The sequence below is a fragment of the Salvelinus fontinalis genome, chromosome 13 (assembly GCF_029448725.1).
Source record: "Salvelinus fontinalis isolate EN_2023a chromosome 13, ASM2944872v1, whole genome shotgun sequence".
Taxonomy (NCBI): Eukaryota; Metazoa; Chordata; class Actinopteri; order Salmoniformes; family Salmonidae; genus Salvelinus; species Salvelinus fontinalis.
Window position 1 is genome coordinate 43,642,438 of NC_074677.1, and position 17,997 is coordinate 43,660,434.

At 39.0% G+C, this 17,997-nt stretch overlaps 2 protein-coding genes across 4 annotated transcripts; one reads left to right on the forward strand and one right to left on the reverse strand.

The window, feature by feature from the left end:
• Positions 1-5,975: 5,975 nt before the first annotated feature.
• Positions 5,976-8,716, forward strand: atp5l (ATP synthase, H+ transporting, mitochondrial F0 complex, subunit g). Its single transcript, XM_055942970.1, has 3 exons — positions 5,976-6,126; positions 8,102-8,262; positions 8,537-8,716. Exons 1-3 carry the CDS (start codon positions 6,075-6,077, stop codon positions 8,633-8,635), a joined length of 312 nt encoding a protein of 103 aa, XP_055798945.1. The 5' UTR covers positions 5,976-6,074; the 3' UTR covers positions 8,636-8,716.
• Positions 8,717-9,812: 1,096 nt separating this feature from the next.
• ift22 (intraflagellar transport 22 homolog (Chlamydomonas)) lies at positions 9,813-12,571 on the reverse strand. Of its 3 annotated transcripts, none has more exons than XM_055942968.1 (5): positions 12,551-12,571; positions 11,565-11,647; positions 11,350-11,439; positions 10,938-11,140; positions 9,813-10,328 (listed from the first exon to the last, which is right to left on the reverse strand). In XM_055942968.1, exons 4-5 carry the CDS (start codon positions 11,113-11,115, stop codon positions 10,180-10,182), a joined length of 327 nt encoding a protein of 108 aa, XP_055798943.1. In that variant the 5' UTR covers positions 11,116-11,140; positions 11,350-11,439; positions 11,565-11,647; positions 12,551-12,571; the 3' UTR covers positions 9,813-10,179. The 3 variants fall into 3 exon arrangements, with proteins under 3 accessions (XP_055798943.1, XP_055798942.1, XP_055798944.1); XM_055942967.1 differs by lacking the exon at positions 12,551-12,571 and adding an exon at positions 11,952-12,295; XM_055942969.1 differs by lacking the exon at positions 12,551-12,571 and adding an exon at positions 11,923-12,296 and having other exon boundaries at positions 11,350-11,647.
• Between the last annotated feature and the right edge of the window lie 5,426 nt (positions 12,572-17,997).

A 17,997-nucleotide genomic window follows, 5' to 3' on the forward strand; every position in this document is an offset into this window, starting at 1 on the left:
GGGGCTGTTTTTCTGCAAAGGGACCAGGACGACTGATCCGTGTAAAGGAAAGAATGAATGGGGCCATGTATCGTGAGATTTTGAGTGAAAACCTCCTTCCATCAGCAAGGGCAGTGAAGATGAAGTGTGGCTGGGTCTTTCAGCATGACAATGATCCCAAACACACCACCCGGGCAACGAAGGAGTGGCTTCATAAGAAGCATTTCAAGGTCCTGGAGTGGCCTAGCCAGTCTCCAGATTTCAACCCCATAGAAAATCTTTGGAGGGAGTTGAAAGTCCATGTTGCCCAGCAACAGCCCCAAAACATCACTGCTCTAGAGGAGATCTGCATGGAGGAATGGGCCAAAATACCAGCAACAGTGTGTGAAAACCTTGTAAAGACTTACAGAAAACGTTTGACCTCTGTCATTGCCAACAAAGGGTATATAACAAAGTATTGAGATAAACTTTTGTTATTGACCAAATACTTATTTTCCACCATAATTTGCAAATAAATTCATTAAAAATCCTACAATGTGATTTTCTGGATTTTTTTTCTCATATTGTCTGTCATAGTTGAAGTGTACCTATGATGAAAATTACAGGCCTCTCTCATCGTTTTAAGTGGGAGAACTTGCACAATTGGTGGCTGACTAAATATTTTTTTGCCCCACTGTATATATATATATATATATATATCAGATATATCTCGTACAACGCTGTGTACTACAACGCTGTGTACTACTCCAAATCCAAATCAAATCAAATCCAAATCAAATTTTATTTGTCACATACACATGGTTAGCAGATGCTAATGCGAGTGTAGTGAAATGCTTGTGCTTCTAGTTCCGACAATGCAGTAATATCCAACGAGTAATCTAACCTAACAATTTCACAACTACCTTATACACACAAGTGTAAAGGAATAAGAATATGTACATAAAAAATATATGAATGAGTGATGGCCGAACGGCATAGGCAAGATGCAGTAGATGGTATAGAGTACAGTATATACATATGAGATGAGTAATGTAGGGTATGTAAACATAAGAAACTGCGTACAACGCTGTGTACTACTCCCTTCACAGAACAGCACAAACTGGGTCTAACCAGAATAGAAAGAGGAGTGGGAGGCCCCGGTGCACAGCTGAGCAAGAAGACAAGTACATTAGAGTGTGAAGTTTGAGAAACAGATGCCTCACAAGTCCTCAACCGGCAGCTTCATTAAATAGTACCCACAAAACACCAGTCTCAACGTCAACAGTGAAGAGGTGACTCCGGGATGCTGGCCTTCAAGTCAGAGTTGCAAAGAAAAAGCCATATCTCAGACTGGCCAATAGAAATAAAATATTAAGATGGGCAAAAGAACACAGACACTGACTGGACAGAGCAACTCTGCCTAGAAGGCCAGCATCCCGGAGTCGCCTCCTCACTGTTGACGTTGAAACTGGTGTTTTGCCGGGACTATTTAATTTTGTTTGTGCTGTTCTGTGAAGGGAGTAGTACACATCGTTGTACGAGATCTTCAGTTTCTTGGCAATTTCTCGCATGGAATATCCTTCATTTCTCAGAACAAGAATAGACTGACGAGTTTCAGAAGAAAGTTATTTGTTTCTGGCCATTTTGAGCCTGTAATCGAACCCACAAATGCTGATGCTCCAGATACTCAATTAGTCTAACGAAGGCCAGTTTTATTGCTTCTTTAATCAAGACAACAGTTTTCAGCTGTGCTAACATAATTGCAAAAGGGTTTTCTGATGATCACTTAGCCTTTTAAAATGATAAACTTGGATTAGCTAACACAACGTGCCCTTGGAACACAGGATGGCACATCAATACGAGCTGTGGCAAGAAGGTTTGCAGTGTCTGTCAGCGTAGTGTCCAGAGCATGGAGGCGCTACCAGGAGACAGGCCAGTACATCAGGAGACGTGGAGGAGGCCATAGGAGGGCAACAACCCAGCAGCAGGACCGCTACCTCCGCCTTTGTGCAAGGAGGAGCATTGCCAGAGCCCTGCAAAATGACCTCCAGGAGGCCACAAATGTGCATGTGTCAGCATATGGTCTCACAAGGGGTCTGAGGATCTCATCTCGGTACCTAATGGCAGTCAGGCTACCTCTGGCGAGCACATGGAGGGCTGTGCGGCCCCACAAAGAAATGCCACCCCACACCATGACTGACCCACCGCCAAACCGGTCATGCTGGAGGATGTTGCAGGCAGCAGAACGTTCTCCACGGCGTCTCCAGACTCTGTCACGTCTGTCACATGTGCTCATGTGCTCAGTGTGAACCTGCTTTCATCCGTGAAGAGCACAGGGCGCCAGTGGCGAATTTGCCAATCTTGGTGTTCTCTGGCAAATGCCAAACGTCCTGCACGGTGTTGGGTTGTAAGCACAACCCCCACCTGTGGACGTCGGGCCCTCATACCACCCTCATGGAGTCTGTTTCTGACTGTTTGAGCAGACACATGCACATTTGTGGCCTGCTGGAGGTCATTTTGCAGGGCTCTGGCAGTGCTCCTCCTTGCACAATGGCGGAGATAGCGGTCCTGCTGCTGGATTGTTGCCCTCCTACGGCCTCCTCCACGTCTCCTGATGTACTGGCCTGTCTCCTGGTAGCGCCTCCATGCTCTGGACATTACGCTGACAGACACAGCAAACCTTCTTGCCACAGCTCGCATTGATGTGCCATCCTGGATGAGCTGCACTACCTGAGCCACTTGTGTGGGTTGTAGACTCCGTCTCATGCTACCACTAGAGTGAAAGCACCGCCAGCATTCAAAAGTGACCAAAACATCAGCCAGGAAGCATAGGAACTGAGAAGTGGTCTGTGGTCACCACCTGTAGAACCACTCCTTTATTGGGGGTGTCTTGCTTAATGCCTATAACTTCCATCTGTTGTCTTTTCCATTTGCACAACAGCATGTGAAATTTATTGTCAATCAGTGTTGCTTCCTAATCGGACAGTTTGATTTCACAGAAGTGTGATTGACTTGGAGTTACATTGTGTTGTTTAAGTGTTCCCTTTATTTTTTTGAGCAGTGTATATATATATATATGTATACACACACACACACACAGATATATCGATATATATCTATATTTTTTTTTTGTGTGTATATATATATATACTGTATATACACAGTTGAATATACAGTATATATATACAGTATATATATATATATATATAATATATACTTTGGCCCATTCCTCCTTACAGAGCTGGTGTAACTGAGTGTAGGCCTCCTTGCTCGCACATGCTTTTTCAGTTCTGCCAACACATTTTTTATAGGATTGAGATCAGGGCTTTGTGATGGCCACTCCAATACCTTGACTTTGTTGTCTTTAAGCCATTTTGCCACAACTTTGGAAGTATGCTTGGGGTCATTGTCCATTTGGAAGACCTATTTGCGACCAAGATTTATCTTCCTGACTGATGTCTTGAGATGTTGCTTCAATATATCCACATAATTTTCCTGTCTCATGATGCCATCTATTTTGTGAAGTGCCCCAGTCCCTCCTGCAGCAAAGCAACCCCACAACATGATGCTGCCACCCCCGTGCTTCACGGTTGGGATGGTGTTCTTCGGCTTGCAAGCCTCTCCCTTTTTCCTCCAAACATACCGATGGTCTTTATGGCCAAACAGTTCTATTTTTGTTTCATCAGACCAGAGGACATTTCTCCAAAAAGTACGACCTTTGCCCCCATGTGCAGTTGCAAACCGTAGTCTGGCTTTTTTGTGGCGATTTTGGAGCAGTGGCTTCTTCCTTGCTGAGCGGCCTTTCAGGTTATGTCGATATAGGACTCGTTATTCTGTGGATATAGATACTTTTGTACCTGTTTCCTCCAGCATCTTCACAAGGTCCTAAATAAAATGTTAGACATCAGTATTGTAACCTCTATCCATGTAGTTTGACGGTAGATTGTTATCCTATTAGATTATCGTTGTTTGATGAATGCATTTAAACTGGGATATGTTGATGCAATTTGACCTCAACTTGGAACTTCTGTATTTTAAAACATTGAACATGAATGTTCTATGATGCTACTTGAAACTGCAAATTAATAATGACTGCAAAATTGGAAGTGATGCTTTTATCCTCCGCTATTATTTCTATTTCTCACCAAGAATGGAAAATATTCATACCCCTTGACTTTTTCCACATTTTGTTGTGTTACAGCCTGAATTAAATGTATTTTTTTTGTCACTGGCCTACACACAATTCCCCATAATGTCAAAGTGGAATTATATTTTTTTTACATTTTACAAATGAATTAAACATGAAAGGATGAAATGTCTTGAGTAAATAAGTATTCAACCCCTTAACTTAACAAGTTGCATGGACTCAGTCTGTGTGCAATAACAGTGCTTAACATAATTTTTGAATGACTTCCTCATCTCTGTACTCCACACATGTAAGGTCCTTCAGTTGAGCAGTGGATTTCAAACACATATTTAACCACAAAGACCTGGGAGATTTTCCAAAGCCTCGCAAAGAAGGGCTCCTATTGGTAAATAAAAAAGCAGACATTGAATGTCCCTTTTGAGCATGATGAAGTTATTCATTACACTTTGGATGTTGTATCAATACACCCAATCACTGCAAAGATGCATGCGTCCTTCGTAAATTAGTTGCCGAAAAGGAAGGAAACCACTTAGGGATTTCATCATGAGGCCAATTTGTGACTTTAAAACAGTTACAGTAAATGACTAAAAAATGTAAAATGTACAGAATTTAACGGCTGTGATAGGAGAAAACTGAGGATGGATCAACAACGTTGTAGTTACTCCACAATACTAACCTAATTGAGAGTGAAAATAAGGAAGCCTTTACAGAATAAAAATATTCCAAAACATGCATCCCGTTTCCAACAAGGCACTAAAGTAATATTGCAAAAAATGTTTTCTCATGAAGACAAAGTGTAATGTTTGGGGCAAATCAAATACAACACATTACTGAGTACTACTCTACATATTTTCAAGCATAGTGGTGGCTGCATCATGTTATGGTTATGCTTGTAATCGTTAAGGACTGGGGAGTTTTTCAGGATAAAAAATAAACGGAATGGAGCTAAGCACAGGCGGTTTTCCTAGAGGAAAACCTGGTTCAAAACCAGAGTTACAGTTTTGACTTAAATCTGCTTGAAAATCTATGGCAAGACTTGAAAATTGTTATCTAGCCATGATCACCAACACATTTGACAGAGCTTGAAGAATTTTGAAAAGAACAATGGGCAAATATTGTACATTCCAGGTGTGTAAAGCTCTTAGAGACTTACCCGGAAAGACTCACAGCTGTAATCGCTGCCAAAGGTGATTCTAACCTTCACAATTTCCCAGTAAGTATTGACACAGGGGTGTGAATACTTATGTAAATGACATATTTCTGTATTTCTATTTCAATAAATGTGCAAACCTTTCTAAAAACATGTGTTCACTTTGTCATTAAGGGGTATTGTGTGTAAAAAAAAAAATGTAATCCATTTTTAATTCAGTCTACAACAACTAAATGTGGAATAAGTCCAGGTCTATGAATACTTTCTGAAGGAACTGTAAAATAATACATAGGCCTGTATATAAATGCAACCAAAAAAACAATAAGCATTAAAAAAATTACATTTGGACATACAAATAATATAAGGCCAATATGCCTCACAATTGATTAATATTACAGCTCCCCAAGCCCTGGGTGCATCCTTTCCCCCAGCTGCTCTGATATAACAAATTAAATCGGTGAAAGCAATATGGCAGAAGTCTGCTATAGTGATGTGTGTGTACCTATCCAGTGCTTTTTCAGATCAGATATAGTGGAAAGAAAGTGTGGAGATTTACCGACATTTGGTTCAATTTGTTACAGTCTGTTGTTGCCATGAAAAACAGATTGTTCACCTTTGAGAAGGATTACGTGGGGGGAAATAAGCACACAGTAGTTTACATCCGTTCAGCGTTACATGAGACAGCGCTGCAGCTATTTCTGTTCAGGCAATTCATAAGGTAGCCCCACTTGAAGGGTCCTTCTAGGTGGAGGTGACATTCGCAGTTGCAGCAGACAAGCCGGTAAGAGAAGTCGTGAAAATTACTCAAAATAAAGCATCATGGCACAGGCAGTCCAGAAACTGGTGGCCAAAGTACCTAGTTTGATTGGAGGTAAGTCTAATGATTTTGTTTGGACATTAGCTAAACCTTGACGCTTATAAACATGCATGTTATTGCAGTCCAACTGACAGTCAAGCTTGCATGGCCTGGTTCTGCTGTCAATGTTAACTACGTTAGTACATTCTTCCGACTGCAACTAACTACTCAAACTTGATAACTAGCGAACTAACGATTGACAACTAACAAGCCGCCCCCCCCCCCCCCCCCCCCCCCTTAATCATGAATAAAAATGTGTCTCCAAATGAACGTTAACTATATGAGGTTACTCATTTTAGTACTGTAGTTAGTGTTGGGCCTGTATCTGAAAGGTCGCCGGTTCGAACACCCTAACCGACAAGGTAAAAAAGATGTTGCTATGCCCTTCAGCAAGGCACGTAACCCTAATGTGCTCCAGGGGCGCCATACTACTATGGCTGACCCTGACCCTAATGTGCTCCAGGGGCGCCATACTACTATGGCTGACCCTGTAAAAGAACACATTTTACTGGATGGTGTATGTGATAATATATAGTACCAGTTAAAAGTTTGGACACCTACTTATACCAGGGTTTTAATTTATTTTTTTACTATTTTCTACTTTGTAGAATAATAGTGAAGACCTCAATTGACATAACACATGGGCTCATGTAGTAACCAAAAGTGTACAACAAATCAAAATATATTTTATATTCTTCAAAGTAGCCTCCTTCACCTTGACAGCTTGGTTCATTCTTGGCATTCTCTCAACCAGCTTCACCTGGAATGTTTTTCCAACAGTCTTGAAGGAGTTCCCACATATGCTGAGTACTTGTTGGCTGCATTTCCTTCACTCTGCGGTCCAACTCATCACAAACTATCTCAATTGGGTTGAGGTCTGGTGATTGTGTAGGCCAGGTCACCTGATGCAGCACTCCATCACTCTCCTTCTTGGTCAAGTAGCCCTTACACAGCCTGGAGATGTGTTGGGTCATTGTCCTGTTGAAAAACAAATGATAGTCCCACTAAGAGCAAACCAGGTGGGATGGCGTATCACTGCAGAATGCCATGCTGGTTTAGAGTGCCTGGAATTCTAAATAAAACCCTTGCATGAGTAGCCCAAATAAATTCTCAACTATTCCTTACAAGCCAGAATGTTAAATTACATTTAAACTTACTCTACAGGTTGTCTGTGAGGTTTGTCCTTCAACAGCTCGAAATATGGTATGGTTTGGCACTGAGGTAAAGTTAAATTTTTGGTTGTCAATAGCTGAGGTAAAGTTTAATATTTGGTTGTCAATAGCTGAGGTAAAGTTTAATATTTGGTTGTCAATAGCTGAGGTAAAGTTTAATATTTGGTTGTCAATAGCTGAGGTAAAGTTTAATATTTGGTTGTCAATAGCTGAGGTAAAGTTTAATATTTGGTTGTCAATCTTGTCAATAGCTATTGAACAAAGCATGCCATGAAATGGTATTCCAAATCGGGAGGATGGTGAACAATCAACACTTTTTGTTACCTTTTTTAAATTCTGATTTCAATCCTCAATCTAAAATGTTTTTGAAATGTGGATTGTTCTCCACTGATTCAGAATATACAATTGTCATGGCATACTTGGTTCAATAACTGTTGACGAGAACCAAATGTCCAATAAAACGTACTTTACCTCTGTGCCAACCCATGTAGAACCGAACCATATACCTACCGGCTCTCTAAAAAGTTGGGTAAACGATACTTTCCTGTGGATATTTTGTCCAGCAGCTAAAGGACAAACTGCACAACCAGTAGAGTACTTAAAAAAAAAATAAAAAAAATGTATACATGTAATTTTATCCAACATTCTGTCTTGTAGGGCATATTTACACATTTTTGCAGGCATTAGCTTCAGGTTGTGTATACCAATTTGTGTATCTCACCTGTAAACTCTTATGCTAGCTATGTTTCTTGTCTAGCTTGACCCAACAGTGTTCAGCAGAGGACACATTTCATGACATGTACATTATGTGCTTTCAGCCGCTGCTACCTACTCCAAGCCCCGTCTAGCGACCTTCTGGCACTACGCTAAAGTCGAGCTCGTGCCCCCTTCCCCTGCCGAGATTCCCCAGGCCATTGTTGGAATCAAAAACATTGTCACCGGTGTCAACAGTGGGCGCCTTGGACAGACCACAGTGAAGGTGAAAACTGGGAAGATTGCTTTTGAATTAATGCAATATTGTATAAGTAGCTAGCTAATTCTTTATTTTACCCATTGGACTCTGACTGTGGGTGTTGTGACCTATCCAAAGTGTAACAAGTAGTCCCTTCATAAACAAAATAAGTGCTTCTTAAGATTGACGTAAGCCACAATCCACTAGAGCAGACATTAGGTCTCTGAATAGATTCACGTTGTTTTAAGGTGTGACTTGCTGGTATTTGTGTGGCATTCATCTCAATATGCTTTTGTTACAGGATGCGTTCAGAAATGGATTGGTGTGCACTGAAGTGTTGATGTGGTTCTACATTGGAGAGTGCATCGGGAAAGGAGGCATTGTTGGATACGCCGTTTAAATCTGACTGTCTTGTTGCTCTGCTCTTAACTTCCACCTCAACTGTGGAGATCCAATTAATAAATGTATATTGTTTAAAGAACTTTAGCACTGTAACTTGGAACATTTACAACTATCATGACACTATAGGACTGCTATCAAATATATTGAAGTTGCCAACTTTCTTCTGAAACAAATTTAGTGGGAAATATACTGAACAAAATTAGCAACTCAAGATTTTACTGAGTTACAGTTCAAGGAAATCAGTTAATTTAAATAAATGTGTTAGGCCCTAATCTATGGATTTCACATGACTGGGAATACAGGTATGCGTCTGTTCACACGTGGTCCCGTGTGGCTCAGTTGGTAGAGCATGGCGCTTGCAACGCCAGGGTTGTGGGTTCAATTCCCACGGGGGGACCAGGGTTCAATTCCCACGGGGGGGACCAGGATGAATATGTATGAACTTTCCAATTTGTAAGTCGCTCTGGATAAGAGCGTCTGCTAAATGACTTAAATGTAATGTAATGTAATGTTCAGATACCTTAAAATGGGCCTCACGATCTTGTCATGTTATTTGTGTATTCAAGTTGCCAATGGATAAAATGCAACTGTTCGTTGTCCGTAACTTATGCCTGCCCCACCACGGGCCACTTTTTAATAAGTTGACAGCAAACTGCTCAACCGTCTGCGGTTGGATGGACTGCCATATTCTAAAACGAGTTTCCGCCAACTTATGGCAGGGAAATGAACATTCAGTTCTCTGCCAACAGCTCGTGGACATTTCTGCAGTCAGCATGCCAATTGCATGTTCCCTCAACATCTGTGGCATTATGACAACTGCACATTGGAGTGGCCTTATTGTCCCCAGCACAATGATGGCCTAGCAACCTGTTTTTTTAACTAGCCAAGTCTTAAGAATTTGTTCTTACTTAATGATGGCCTAGGAACAGTGGGTTAACTGCCTTGTTCAGGGGCAGAACAACAGATTTTTACCTTGTCAGCTTGGGGATTTGATCAAGTAACCTTTCGGTTACTGGCCCAACGCTCTAACCACTAGGCTACCTGCTGGCCCAGGTGTAATGTAATGATCAGCTTCTTTATATGCCACACCTGGATGGTGGATGGATTTTCTTGGCAAAGGAGAAATGCTCAATAACAGGGATATAAACATGAGAGCAATAAGCTATGTGCATATGGAACATTTCTGGGATATTTTATTTCAGCTCATGAAACATGACCAACACTTTACATGTTGCATTTATTTTTCAGAATGTATAAAAGTAGACAATTTAAGCATTTGTATGCACACAACAAAATATCCAAGTGCAGTTGGTTGAAAGATTTCATTTCTGGTTACTTTTGCCACCAACTCTGGAAATAGGGTGGAATTATGTTTTGGAAAAGCACAAGTGCAGCTGATTGATTAAAGTTAGACATTCCTGTGCGTGTCAAAAGAGACTGAGGTGCGTGGAAGTCAAAGTGGTTGCAGAGCCTTTGACTGCAGAGTATCTAGTGGAGTCTAAATCCAACCTTCGATAGATGAAGCTTGGGTTCGGGATGATATTAAGTAATGATAGACATCTCCTCTCGCTCCCGGCTCTCTGACAGTGTTTGCACAATGTTCTCCAAGTACCTGCGGAACCCCTGCCGCACATCCTCAGGATCTTCCTCCAGGTTAGAGTGACTCAATGGTAACCTGTTCAAATGCGAAGCTACACACACACAAAACATGTCAAAGAAATCCAACTGATAATTGTCCTCATTGGTATGAATTGAAAAGCAGTGGTGTATGGCCTGTCTGAAGGCCCAGTGCAGTCAAATGTGATTCTGTGTTATTTTTCTACACAGGTTGGAAAAACTGAAATGTAGTTTTAGTATAAGGGCTGTTTGAAAAGACTTCCTGAAATGTTCACATGTTTTGGTGGGATGGAGTTTTGGCCTTCCTGGTGACATCACCAGGTGGTATAAGTTAATATACCAATAGGAGTTTCAAACCTCTCAATAACAGTTAGTTCAGGTTACATATCACTCCCATTAGGCTCATGCAATTAGGTCCCTCACTCAGACCACTCCTACACAGCCCTAGCAAATTTCTTGCTTGAGAAATAGCCATTTGTTAAGAAGCTACTTTTACAATTTTATTTGGGGAAAATAACAGTAAGGTACTTAATTGTTACCTATACATGATTTGATAGAGAACTGCTACATTGGTCCTTAAGTGGCATGATGACAGTTGCTTTAGCATCGGGGGCATTGGAAATATTGAAATGTCATTCAAAGGAAAGATACAATGTAACAAGCTCGTTGATAATTAGTCCTACCTAGGTTGGGTCGTCCGTTATCTACTCCACTGCCAGGCTTGTGGTGGGCCATCAGTAGACACTGGCTGTCCTGTAGCCCCTGTGAGGAGATGAACATGGAGTACCATGTCTCTACTTCTGTTAGGTGGCGTGGCATGTCTGGGTTGAACACGATCACTACACCATTGGAGTCTTTCATCAATGCTGGCCAGCACGACTCAAACCTGCATCGGAAGCGACAAGTTGGTAGAATTGTAGCTTTGATTAGATTGACAGAACTGCAACGCAGTACTCTTTACTGTGAATAGTGATGGACAGAATGATAAATTATAAGACTGAAACGGTTATTTGACTAATTCTGTCGAGCGAGTTTCTGTGTTAGGTGTACAGTTCAGCTGTGAAATGGGTTTGAAATAGCCCTATTGGTCCTTACTTGAAATCTCCAGCACAGTCCCAAAGTTCCACTTCACATGTTGAGGATTTGTCCCCACTTCCCTCATTCTGAGATTCAAACTCCAGTATCCTTGGAACAACACAATGGTTAAATGGTGTACAAGCCATCATTTGGAGTTGTAAACATCGGCTACCAAGCTTTTGCTGATTGACAAATCTGATGCTGGAACTGGGAGATATGAGTCCTCAATGTACCTGACACCTTGAGTAGGACAGTATTCCCCTCCTGCTGTCTCCACGGTGTCAGAGAGAAAGTTGGCTAGAACTGTTTTTCCAGACTGAAACACAATGGAAGATCTGTTTCATCAATTTTCACTGGAGAGATCGCTGGCAATATCTTTCATTTTACAACCCATCTAACCTAGCCTGGTCTCACATCTGTCTGTACTCTTGCCAACTCTCTTGCTGTAATTGTCAAGTGAGTGTTTGGAATGCCAATTCCATAAGTAGTCAAAGAGAGCAGAAACAGACTGGCACCCATGCTACATCGTACCCAATGAATCCAAACAATTCATCATTGCTAGCCAGCTCAAGCCAGCCGCAAAATATATACCTTATGTGTAAATAGCTCTTTCGTTTTACCTCACTTGGTCCAATTAAAAGTATTTTTGCCTTGAACATCTCCGCTTCTCTTGTGTTGATAACTTGTACAGATTAACGTTAGCTAGCTGCTAGGCGTTGCTGGCTGAACAAATCTGCTAACGTTAGCTAATTATCAGTACCAAGCTGCTAAATGCAAGCTACTCAACAATGAAAAAGGTAGATAACTATCTTTTAAAACAATATGCAAACTTTCTTCTGATTGCAATACTTTATAGTTCTAGCACAAAATATTGCTAACACACGCAACGTAAAACATCCCTTGCTAAATAGCTAGTGATGACGTGTGTAAACATGTTCGTCATCTCTATGGTTTCCAAGGCAGACGGGTGGCCCCAGGGTTGTCATGTAATAAAAGCATGGATCACTCAAAACCAGCAAACAAATCCTGTGAACTAGCACTTTTTTTCTGAAGCAAGAGTAGATGCCACATTTATCCAATAAACCCTTTTCCATAACGTTATCGAGCGACGTATTATCGACATAATTTGTAACGACGTCTCCATCAAATAATTATTATTGCCAGTTTAACGTTAAATTAAAGGAATTTGTCTATGCCACAAGAGAAAAGATCATTCAACCTTATTACTCCCCAGACCATTTTCCATTAATGGATGTCGATTTAAAGTGGAATTGACAGCGTTTCAGCAAATCTGACCATGTACACCCCCGGGAATAATATGCTACTTTTCTTTTTCTATTTTTCTGACAAGTGAGCACTTGGTCTTTTTTATTGTCATAAATTAATTGAATCATGTCAAATTGTATTTTTCTAATGCGCCGAATACAACAGGTATACTTTACAGTGAAATGCTTACTTACAAGCCAATAACCAACAATGCAGTTTTAAGGAAAAAAAAGTATTAAGAAAGTATTTACTAAATAAACTGAAGTAAACAATAAATAAATACAATTTAAAAGAAGAAAATAGAATGTTTGGGAATTACGTATTCTATTTTAGAACCACTTCATATTCATGTTTTTTTTCTCGTAAAAAAAATAATCTAAATACAGATCAACAGTTTACATTCTTACATCATACAAAACAGAACACAGGTATTAACGAGAAAATACTGGAACAAACAAAAAATATAAAGAAATAAACAATTCTAGTGCAATTATAATCACTCTGAAAAAATCTTATTGTAATGATTTAGGAAAAATGTTATTCTTGTTATTGTTCTAACATTGGGTTAATGTTTTAAAAAAATAGTTAAATTCAATCAAAAAAAATTGTACATTTTGTTTGTGTATGAATTATTTGGCATCAAGAATAAAAAAATTCACAATAATTTCAGTGGTCTTGTTATCATTGCAATAGTAACATATTATATATTTTTACATCTTACAAGCATTTCGCTACACTCGCATTAACATCTGCTAACTGTGTGTATGTGACAAATAAAATTTGATTTGATTTTTGATTTGATATCAAAAACATAGGTAGTGTTCATAATGGTAAATAAGTATTTTTCAAGGTTTCCCCAAAATTCTGACATACATTTACATTCAAAGAACAAGTAAGACAGATTCTCACCTTCTTTTTCACAGAAAACGCAGATATCATCAATAGCCACAAATTTGGATATCATAGAATTACATGGATATATCTTATGTAAACTTTTGAAGTGCGCTTCCATTACTTTGTTAAGGCCTTAACCATGCATTTTTCCAGACAGTGTCATGCATAAGCATGTTCCAGAAAAACTTTCCTCTCGGTGTAAGTTGGTTTTGTGAATGAAGAATTTGTCTTATATATTTATTACAAGATTTCTCAAGTAAGCCTACGCCTTCCGATCTGAGTTCTGGATAAACTTTGTGATCATTACCAAAGCTAAGAAGAGTTTTCATTAGTGTAGTTAGACCACTGGGAACGGCTTTGATCACAGAAATAAACTCTCGGAAAGGTATTGGAAACTCTTTCAATGTTATAAATTGTTCATATGTGAGTATATTACCCTTGTTGTCAAACATCAAGAACAAAGTCAATATTCCTCTCATGCCAGCTGGGGTAGAACATTAACTTATTCCTTACAGTTATGTCTGAATTATTCCACAAAAGAGGGGAAAATTGTGCAGGAAACATATTTTCCAGGCCATTAAAGCTTGTTGGTAAAACCTAGCCAATTTAGCAGGTAATCTTTCAGGAATATAATTACATTTCAGTAAAAATTGGAGACCTCCCAACTTATTAAACACATTATTTGGAATGAAATACCATATTGAATCAGTATTGATCAAACATCTTTTCAACCAGTTTATCTTGAAAGTGTTATTTATGTCAACAAAATCCAACACTTCTAGACCTTCTTCTGCTCTTTTTTTAGAAAGGACGGACTTTTTCAGTTTGTGAGACTTATTTTTCCAAATGAAGTCAAGAAAGGTCTTATTGATCTTTTTACAAGTAGCAGGATTTACACATAATGATAATGAGGGGTACACAAAACGAGACAGTCCCTCTGCCTTGGACAGAAGTACCCTCCCAAGTATAGAAATATATCTTTGTAGCCAATTATTGAATATATTTTTGATTTTCTTAATTTTAGGAGAGAAATTCAAATTTTGTCTGACTAAGTGTTTTTTTGAAAGATGTATTTCTAAATATTTAATACAGTCCTTTACAGGAAAATGTTCTATTTCTTTATCATCAGAGTTAGAAATAAACATAAGATTTCACATTTAGAAACATTCAGTTTTAATCCTGATGCAATAGAAAATGCAGTTATCACATTAAGGGCATGGGCGACCTGGTCTTTGTCTCTTAAGAAAAGAGTAGTATCATCAGCCAGTTGGGACATTTTGATTTCTTTGTTAAAAATGGTTAAGCCATACAAATTTGCATTATTCAGAATATCTAGAGATAGAAGTTCCACAACCAAAATGAATAAAAATGGCGAAATTGGGCATCCCTGTTGTACACTTCTGTGGATACTGATTCTTTTGGAAGTATTAAGGTTTAGTAACACAGAACTATTTATATCTTTGTAAAACATGCAAATTACTTTGATATCATTTTCACCAAATCCCAAAAGTTTAAGAGACCTGAAGAGAAATTCATGTTCAATTGTGTCAAAGGCTTTACAGAAGTCCAAAAATAAGACAACCACATCTGAGTCAATTGCATCTGAATAATCTATAAGGTTCAAGACTAAACGAATGTTTGAGCTTATGTGACGGCCCTTCATAAATCATGTTTGAGGGTCATTTATAATGGTATCTATTCCTTTCTTTAATCTTTTGTCACAAATCAGAGCAATAAATGTGTAATCAATATTTAATAAAGTAATTGGTCTCCAATTGTCAATGAGAGAAGGGTCTTCATCGGTCTTCGGAATCAATGAAATAAGGCCCTCTTTCATAGTGGAGACAATTTTCCCACTTTTACTGCAATCTTGAAACGTATAAAAAATCGGGTCTTCTAGTAACTTAAAACATTTTTTTTACCTTTATTTAACCAGGTAGGATAGTTGAGAACAAGTTCTCATTTGCAACTGCGACCTGCCCAAGATAAAGCAAAGCAGTTCGACACATACAACAATACAGAGTTACACATGGAATAAACAAACATACAATCAATAATACAGTAGAAAAATCTATATAGAGCATGTGCAAATGAGGTAGGATAAGATGCAATAGAACTCCCAAAACTGTCTATAGAATTCAGAGCCTCTCTAATTTCTTCAATTGACACAGGTGAATCGCAAACTGATTGGAAATCATCCTCAATTACAGTGACATAATTCTGAATGTGGCAAATGTAGCTTTCACAACCATCTTCCTGAAATTGAGAGCTGTAAAGGTTTTCATAAAACAATTTGACAAATTATGATATTTTAACGGGATCTTTGCATAAAACATCGTTAATTTTGAGTGCAGTTATAGATTTTCTTTTGTAGTTTCTCTTTACAAGTGCAAAAAGTAACTAGTGTTTCTTTCCCCCTCTTCAGTCCATTTAGCTCTTGACCTTACAAAGGCGTCCTTTGCCAGATCCGTGTAAAGCTGATCTAATTCTAGTTGTAAAGACTTGAATACAGACTCCTCTTCTTCAGATAGATTATCTTTATTTAGAAAACTGTCAAGCTTGCTCATCATCTCCTTTTCTCTAAGGTTCTTTAATTGCATCAGCTCTTTGGCGCTTTAAATGGCTACCACTCTGACTTTATATATGAAAAATTCCCATCTACTTCCATGACCCAAGTCTTTTCTTGCAAAAATATCTTTAGCTAACGATTTGATGTTTTTAATGAGAGTAGTATCTTTAAGAAGTGTGTTGTTTAATTTCCAATATCCTCGAGTACCTTTTGATTTTTTAGTATCTTGTAAATTCTAGGAAATCAAGTGATGATCAGAAAAGGAAGCAACTGATGAGCTACATCTATAACAAATTGTTACAAAAAACGAGTCAAAGCCCTCAAAATAACAATAGTATCACTACATCATGCAAGGATCTCTGTGTTGAGGATGCCTGCCGTTATTTCAATCCGGATGCAAAGGGTTATACCTGGACCAACAAAACTATGTCACGTAAATCTAGAATAGATTTTTTCCTAATTTCCCCTTTTTTGTAACAATTTGTTATAGATGTAGCTCATCAGTTGCTTCCTTTTCTGATCATCACTTGATTTCCTAGAATTTACAAGATACTAAAAAATCAAAAGGTACTCGAGGATAAGGAGGAAAACGATCAGCAGATGCATCAGGTGTTTCATTAAAAATCACCTGAAATAATTAGAAACGCCTCTTGAGTATTTGTTGCCTAAATCCTGTACTTTCCTGGTAAAAGGGGTCTTATTAGGAGCATGTGAGTTATGTCCGTATACATTACAAATGATGAAAATAGTATTGTCAAGTTTAACAGTTACTATGACCCATCTCCCGTCTTGTGAAGATGATTCTAGAACGTCACCTTTAAACTTGTGAATAAGTATCAAAACACCAGCAGAATGATTTGATCCATGACTGAAATAGGCCATATCTTCCCATATAAGGTCTGTGTTTCGTGTAGACTTACCCTAGTGTGGCGTTTTGATAACCGCGCAAATCTATCTCGGACAAGTGAACTTGTCAACATATTTGCCTATAACAATAGTCTTTAGTGAGCTAGCCAGCTCCTGTTTCACGTGGTGACAGCTAGCTAGCTAGCTTTAGCCCACCAGGCAAGCTATATTTAGCTAGCTACATAACTCACTTCGTGTAGTCAGACTTGCTAGCTAACATTAGGCCAGCACCATGGCAAGGATAGTTGGTTAGCTAGCATGTCACCACTTAGAAAAGTCTGACTACACAAACAGTGAGGTAATGTTAACTGCCTGGCTAAATATCGCCTTGTAGTTAGGAACCTTTGTTGGCTAGTTAGCTACATTAGCTAAAGTTGGCTAGCTAGCTTACAAAACTACTTAATGTTTTCCCCTTACAAAACAGAAACGGTTGTACGTGACTAATCAAATAGCCTGTGAAGTCAGTTAGAAATGTCAGCAGGGATGGAAATTAAGCTAGCCCAAGGCTAGTACTTTTCAGACTGCTGCTAGTAGACAATGTGCCAAACTAGCCTGACACAGCAGTGACATTTTGCCTTTACAAACCACAGATTAGGACCTAAATGTAGAAATCGTGGTCTGCTGGCCAGTGCCCAAAATCCTTATTACATCCCTGCATGTCGATTGCTTTCAGACGATCCCCCATCACTGTTGATCCTCCTCAATGACCATACGGCTGAGGGTTTTAATTTTCGTCTTGAGAATTAGAATCAGAAGTACAGTCATATAGCTCATCACAATACTTTGCCTCTTCACAAATAGTACCCTAGACTGTCCTGATCTAGTTGATCATTCCAGATAATTCCTCCATCCCAGTAGAAATGTCCCATCCACATAGTAGGATTTTAGATCTGCAGACAGACAAAAGACCAGTCTATTTTACCCTTATTATAGTCAAGTCTGTGGGTTATGGTATTTTAATATAGATGTTACCGTTTATGTAATCAACTTTTGCTAGCAAAGATTCTTTTCTTTTTTGTCTTTCAGATGGG

Coding starts and splice junctions, on each gene's coding strand:
- atp5l (XM_055942970.1), top strand. CDS start 6,075: ATGGCACAGGCAGTCCAGAAACTGGTGGCCAAAGTACCTAGTTTGATT. Junction 6,127..8,101: donor AGTACCTAGTTTGATTGGAG/GTAAGTCTAATG, acceptor ATGTGCTTTCAG/CCGCTGCTACCTACTCCAAG. Junction 8,263..8,536: donor TTGGACAGACCACAGTGAAG/GTGAAAACTGGG, acceptor CTTTTGTTACAG/GATGCGTTCAGAAATGGATT.
- ift22 (XM_055942967.1), bottom strand. CDS start 11,990: ATGTTCAAGGCAAAAATACTTTTAATTGGACCAAGTGAG. Junction 11,440..11,564: donor TGTCCTACTCAAGGTGTCAG/GTACATTGAGGA, acceptor TGTTGTTCCAAG/GATACTGGAGTTTGAATCTC. Junction 10,329..10,937: donor TAACGGACGACCCAACCTAG/GTAGGACTAATT, acceptor GTGTGTGTGTAG/CTTCGCATTTGAACAGGTTA.